The 6,000-nt window shown below is 44.8% G+C and overlaps 1 protein-coding gene across 1 annotated transcript in view; it reads right to left on the bottom strand.

The window, feature by feature from the left end:
* Positions 1-2,447: 2,447 nt before the first annotated feature.
* Positions 2,448-6,000, bottom strand: part of PHF5A (PHD finger protein 5A) — a 68,055-nt gene continuing 64,502 nt past the window's right edge. The window contains exon 4 of the mRNA XM_086963513.1: positions 2,448-3,506. Within this exon, the coding sequence (XP_086819639.1) occupies positions 3,417-3,506 (90 nt within the window). The 3' untranslated portion in view covers positions 2,448-3,416. The remainder of the gene's footprint in view (positions 3,507-6,000) is intronic.

Here is a 6,000-nt window from a genome sequence, read left to right as displayed (position 1 = left end):
CCCAGGTCACAACAGAGTGGGGGGACACAGCTTTCCAACAGGAGGTAAGCACACAGAGCCAAATTAGCAAAACGGGACGCTACATTATCAGTTTTGGAGCACTTGTAGATCCCAAGGGCTATCACCACCCACTCTGGGGAGGGATAGGTTTGGTGGTAAGGGATGAGACCAACCCAACTATCTTGGTCTAGTATGGCGCTCGAGTGGTACCTGACCATATCATAGGTTGGAAGTCCATTGAAGAGGCAGAGCAGCAGTAGTAGTAAAGTATTTGTTAATCGCCAATAGGGAGAGGTATAATTGTTGGCAAATGTAGTATAGAATCAGCTTGAAAATGCAGAATACAGTTCGAGGAAAGGCCAGCCCCCACATCAACTCAGCCATGGAAGACCCTGTTAGCGTCCATATTCCATTTCTCCTTAAGGAATCTGAGAGAGTAGGAGGAATTGGGCAACAGGGCTTTGTAAAACCATGAGACGTGTGTGTCCCACTCAGTATAGCTAGGTCGGACAAGAAAATGCGCCTCCGATTCGGTGTCCACAATGGATCGGGGACTGCAGAGGATGTGCTGTATTCGCCCATTTGCGAAGTATTGCCCTCTATGTAGTGCAAACTGATCAATGAGGTTTTCACAGGTGAGGAGGCGGCCATCCTCAAATAGGTTTTCATGGGTATCTTTAGTGGATCAGTGCCAAATCACCTCAGAAAAGGGGACCACAAGGGTCAGAGAGACCAGGAAGAGTGTTTTCTAGGCAGTAGGGTGCCCCTAGAGCGACATAGGGCGGGATCTTAAGACCATAATAGCGCTACCTGGAGCAGGTGGGGAACAGGACAGCGGAGGGGAGAAGTGTGTTACGGTAACACAGACGAAGCAGGGATCCCTCTGCACGTGTCTCTTGAAGGGAGAGCCCTGTCAGCTAACAAACGAGCCATTGGAGTTGCACCAAGAGTTAGTTGAGTTTGAAGTCTACCATACTCAACTGACCTTGGTTGGCGAGGAGAAACAACTTGGGGTTAGCAGAATTGTGAGTTTAGTAAAATAATATGCAAGCCAGGAGGATATGAGCATCCGCCTGATCGGAGCAAGAGGCAGGGACTTCCAGAGTGGCACCTTGAAAGTGAGGGAGATAACAGCCCTGCTCAGGTTGCCATCTAATAGCACAAATTCGGCAGGATGACCCATGATCATCAAATAGTGGAACGATGTACCCTCCCAGCAGGGGAAATACCTACTGAGCCAGTGGGCAGGTGAGTGAACAGCAGGAGAAAGCAGGAAAGCACAGGACTTTGCCAAATTCACTCAGAGGCGGGACACCACCGCAAAGGATCAAGGCCCAGTTCGGTGGCATCACAACAGTGATTCCGAAGGTATATCAGGAGGTCATCAGCAAAAAGCAAGACCACGAGGACATAATGGGATTCTCCAGCCCACTGCACCACCCTCAAACAGGCCTCCAGTCGCTCTATGGCAAGTGCAAGAAGCAGGGCGGAAGAGGGGTACAACTCAGCATCATGCATCATCAGAACAGGAAAGAATCAGAAACAAGTCGTTCATGCCATAGGTCTTGAGTAGATAAGACAGATGTTGAAGATGATGCAGGGGCCAAAGCCGTAGATGCCGGAGCATGGCAAATAGGAAATCCTACGACAAGGTATCAAATGCCTTTCTGTGATCAAGGCTAAGCTGCCCCCGTGAGGAAGTAAAGTTTACATAGATTGAGGGATGTACTTCTGTGGGTGATACATCTGCACTGGTCAAAGTGGATCAGATCAGGAAGGAAGGGTAGGATACAAGAGGCTACGATTTTCAGAGGATTTCATAAGCCCAACTGGAGGACTCAGCGTTGTACAAACCGATTGCCATCCTCAGAGAAGATCCTTGTTTGGGGGGTTTGGACAAGTATTTCTTCCTGAAGGGATGTGGGAAGTATGGCCTCCATCAAGGATGTCTCAAAGCTCTTCTACCTTCGAGGCTTAGGTTTTGGGGTAGGTATGGTACAATTTGAGCAGTAAGCCATCAGTGCCAGGCTTTTGGCAGCATCCAAGTCCTTAATCGTAGTCCTAACCACCATCACACTTGTTCACAGTTGTGTGGCTGTCAGCCAGCTCAAGTATTAACATGTGAATTATTAGTCTAAAAATTATGCTTTGTACATATGCACAACAACATATATTTTGTGATTTCAGATCCCCTGGCTTCTGGTTTATATGGAATGTTTGTATCTGCATAGGTCCTGAGGAAGGTGGTGGACAATCCACCGAAACGCGCGTCGACCTTGCATGGAACCAAATTTAACAACTTATGGTTTAAAGTCAGTCAGAATACCTTTCTGCCTTATGAATCAAGATTTGTTCAGATACTGCATATGTATGGTGTGTGTGGCTGGTTATTAGTTGGAATGAATGATATTGAATGAGTGGAATTGTGTTAATATTGATTTGTTTTTATAGTCAAGGGGCCATTTATTATGAAATTGTAATTGTTGGAATATGAGTTTTGCACAAAATAACGTATGTATTACAGATAAAAAAGAAAAATATTTTATAAGAAATGAACATGAAAAACAAAGAATGATGAAATAAAATACTAAAGAAACGTTATATACTAGTCCTGAGGTGATTGTTTTGTGTGAACATAATTGCAATATACAAACAATGTTGGTAACTAAAATTACATAGGTCATGAGGGAACTTCTTTAGTATACTAACCCTTTTCCCTGACCTCAAAGTAACGTTAGAGGGGTCCCCTCCATTATGTTTTTTCGAACCACCATCAAGGCCATCAGGGCTTCTAGGTCTGCATGGGAGGTAGCTGGCAGTTGAGGAAAGGGTGGAGGTGAACTCTTCCTCTTGGATCCAAGGAGGCTCTGGATCATCTGCGTAGAGTTCAAATGTCAGACATTCGTGGAGGATTTCCCACTGGGAGTGGAGGAGCACGCCCATTGGATCACGTAGAATAGCAATAGGAGTGTGGGCCCTATCCAGGTAGGCCAACCAGGCAAGTAGAGAGCTGGCATGGTCACCCTCAGAGTGCATGTGAGTTGTGTTAGTGGTGAAGTGTAAGCATCTGAGCCTTTCAGAAAGGGCAGGCTTGCAAAAATATTATACAATCAACCTATGGCATACTAATATTGCGGAGTCCGTTTGTGCTGTATAAACTCCTCAACCTGCCAGTAAAACAGCTTCTTACAGTCAATGTAGTTGAAAACTTTGTGAACCTGTTGTCACACAATTTCTCTTCTTACTAAAGATGCAGCTAGGTTCTGGTTATTTGTTTAATTTTCTATAACAAATTTTTTTCAAAAAGCACAATGTCACCTAGGACGTTTAAAAAAAAAAAAGTTTCCAATGTCCACAGTGCCCAGAACTTTGATAGGGCAAACCCCCAACAAGCAGTCCAATGATGTTGCTTCAAATCACCTCTTCTTAAAACCGTATTTCTTCCGCTCGTAGAACAAATCAGTCTTTGAGCTACCAAGGTTAACAATCTTGGGGCAGCCATCACGCTGAGGGGAAACAAAAAAGAGATAAAGAGGTTATAGAGAAATAAGTTATTTCTACACAAGGGAAGTCAGCTACAATGACACGGATATGTAGGGGAGATGCAGAACCACCCACAAGATTCTCAGCCCAGCACAAAGCTCCCACAAAACAAAGTACCTCTGGTTATAGGCAGAAGAGAAAAAAAACAAGAATGGTGTCAAGGCTCAGTCCTTCGGTGCATCTAGTTCTGACCTGTAGTTTGCATAACTACTTTCCACACTACTACTACAAACCTTCAACCCACAAACCATGCTCTTGCCGCCATTGGGTTGGGGCCAGCCAAAATGGATATGGGGGAGTGCAGAAGACAAACAGGTAATAGTCAAAGTAAAGAGGGTGGGACAAATACTTGTCTTATCAAAGCAGAATGACAGACACAAATGATATGGCAGACCAGGCATTCCTTAATAGTACAGTCTATCACTCCAGGGACAGTGTTACAGATTTGGATACCATTTGAGAGTTCTCTGCTTTTTTTGCATAATTTAAGCAGCACTCTAAGCCCGAAAGGCTATTTTTGTGACTTGTAACAAGTGCTCCCTTGTTTCTGGGCAAAGCGAAACTTTCCTGAAGAGAAACGATAGCAAAACACGTGTCAGGTGCTGCTTTTATTCATTCCAGCTAGGCTTGGGTAGTATTTTACCAGTCCAACGCTGTAATACTGTGCTTGGAGTGGTAAAAGGCTTTTGCCATTTTACAGCTTGGCATGGATGGCACTGTGCTGATCCTATGCTTAAAGACTTTGCTGTAGAAATGGCAAAAGACTGTCCCTTTCTAGCTCCGCGTGGATGGCACTAAGCTAATCCTATGCTTTTTAACATTGCAAGTAAAACAGATATTTGAGGTGAGCAAATTCAGTGCGTCGCTGGTAGTGTAGGGTGCTCTATACAGGAGTTACTCTCCACCTAAATTTGGAAACTACCCTGCGCTTGTTTTTTGCACATATATACACACACAACACCACGTTAAAGTGCCGTTCTAGTTAGATGAAACTTTCAGTTTAAACGTAATGTTTGAAAAGAAAATTAAAAAACACCCACATTGAAATTAAACAGTTCGTTATTTCAAATAACTATCCCTTGCACCCCCACCATGCACAGTATATCATGTCAGTTCAGTAGTCATCAGCATGTGCACAATGTCACCTAATATTTGCATGGCGAGGGTGCAAGATAGTTATTTGAAATACCTATAACTGTTAAATTTCAGTTTTTGTTTAAATGTTATGTTTAAATTGGCATTTTCAACTAACTATACTATCACATTAACCAATTTTTTGTCAGTGAACTTGAGTTTTTCTTATTAATGTAAAGTAAGATTATTAGCATATGTAACTATGCCAACCATCCGCAAGCAGCAGACACGGGCCGCCAATGGCGTGCAAATGGGTGCAGGGCATATGCCCAAATTCCTGCGTGCAGCCAACCCCTCCATGTGGTGCGTGGCATGGTGTTGGCTGCCGGGCCTCCCCTATGCCAGGCCCAGAGTCCAACACCCTGTGAGCAGGCAAAACCCACCATGCACAACCTTCATCTGTTCACAGCAACCCACAGCTGACACTCTTGCCCCACCCTCCTTCATTTTTCCTAATGCAGAAGCCAGTGCAGCCCTCTGTGCCCCCATGGGACTCCTGCAGGAATCCAGGGGACCATGCAAGCCCAGCGTGATCACAGAAATCTAACCATGTTGGTTTTTAAATTTGACCACACATGTTCCAAGGGGTCAGGGTACCCCTACTTGTGTCGTAAAGTAACCATTAGACCTTGCCATGCACTGCTATTTGCCTCCCATATTACATTACTCATGACCTATGTTCCATGTAAGGTGTGCACACTCTACGCTTTAACAGCACCTAGCACCTCTGCAGTTGCTCACATGGGATTACCGACACAGAGAGAAAGACTCATCCCCAGCTGCTCATTTAAAAAGAATGCAGCAGTGTGAAACAAAGTTATCTATTTGTGTGCGTGCTCTAAAAGGGGAATCCAGTTGAAAGATTCTGATGGGCCCCTTCAGGCTGGCAGTGTGTGGAGGCAGCTCTTTAAGTAAGTATACGAATGCACTTAAAACCTCTTCAAGTCCTTTCAAGCAAAAAAGGGATTGTAAAGGTGTAACATGTTAACAGGCTGCTGATGGGATACACGGGTTCACCCGTCTAGAAGGTCATCAGGTTGGTCTAATGGGCATATTTGGGCCCCCCTCCCCAAATATGCCCATTAGGGGGGGGGGGGGGGGGGGGGCATGTTTTAGGGGGTGGTGGGCTGGTTTTCACTGTTGACTCCCTTATTTCACAAGCACTGTCGGCAATAAACACAAATGCATACCTTCTAAAACACTTTTACAGCATGCCTTTACACCTGCCTTTCAAAACTGCCCTAATTTGCAAGTGCGAGCCACTATTTTAGCTGTCTCAGTCACTAATGGTGGCACTTGCTGCCCAGTCCAAACCTGAAAAAC

Source organism: Lissotriton vulgaris, chromosome 1_1 (genome assembly GCF_964263255.1).
Source record: "Lissotriton vulgaris chromosome 1_1, aLisVul1.2, whole genome shotgun sequence".
Taxonomy (NCBI): domain Eukaryota; kingdom Metazoa; phylum Chordata; class Amphibia; order Caudata; family Salamandridae; genus Lissotriton; species Lissotriton vulgaris.
This window is presented reverse-complemented; position numbering and strand designations above follow the sequence as displayed.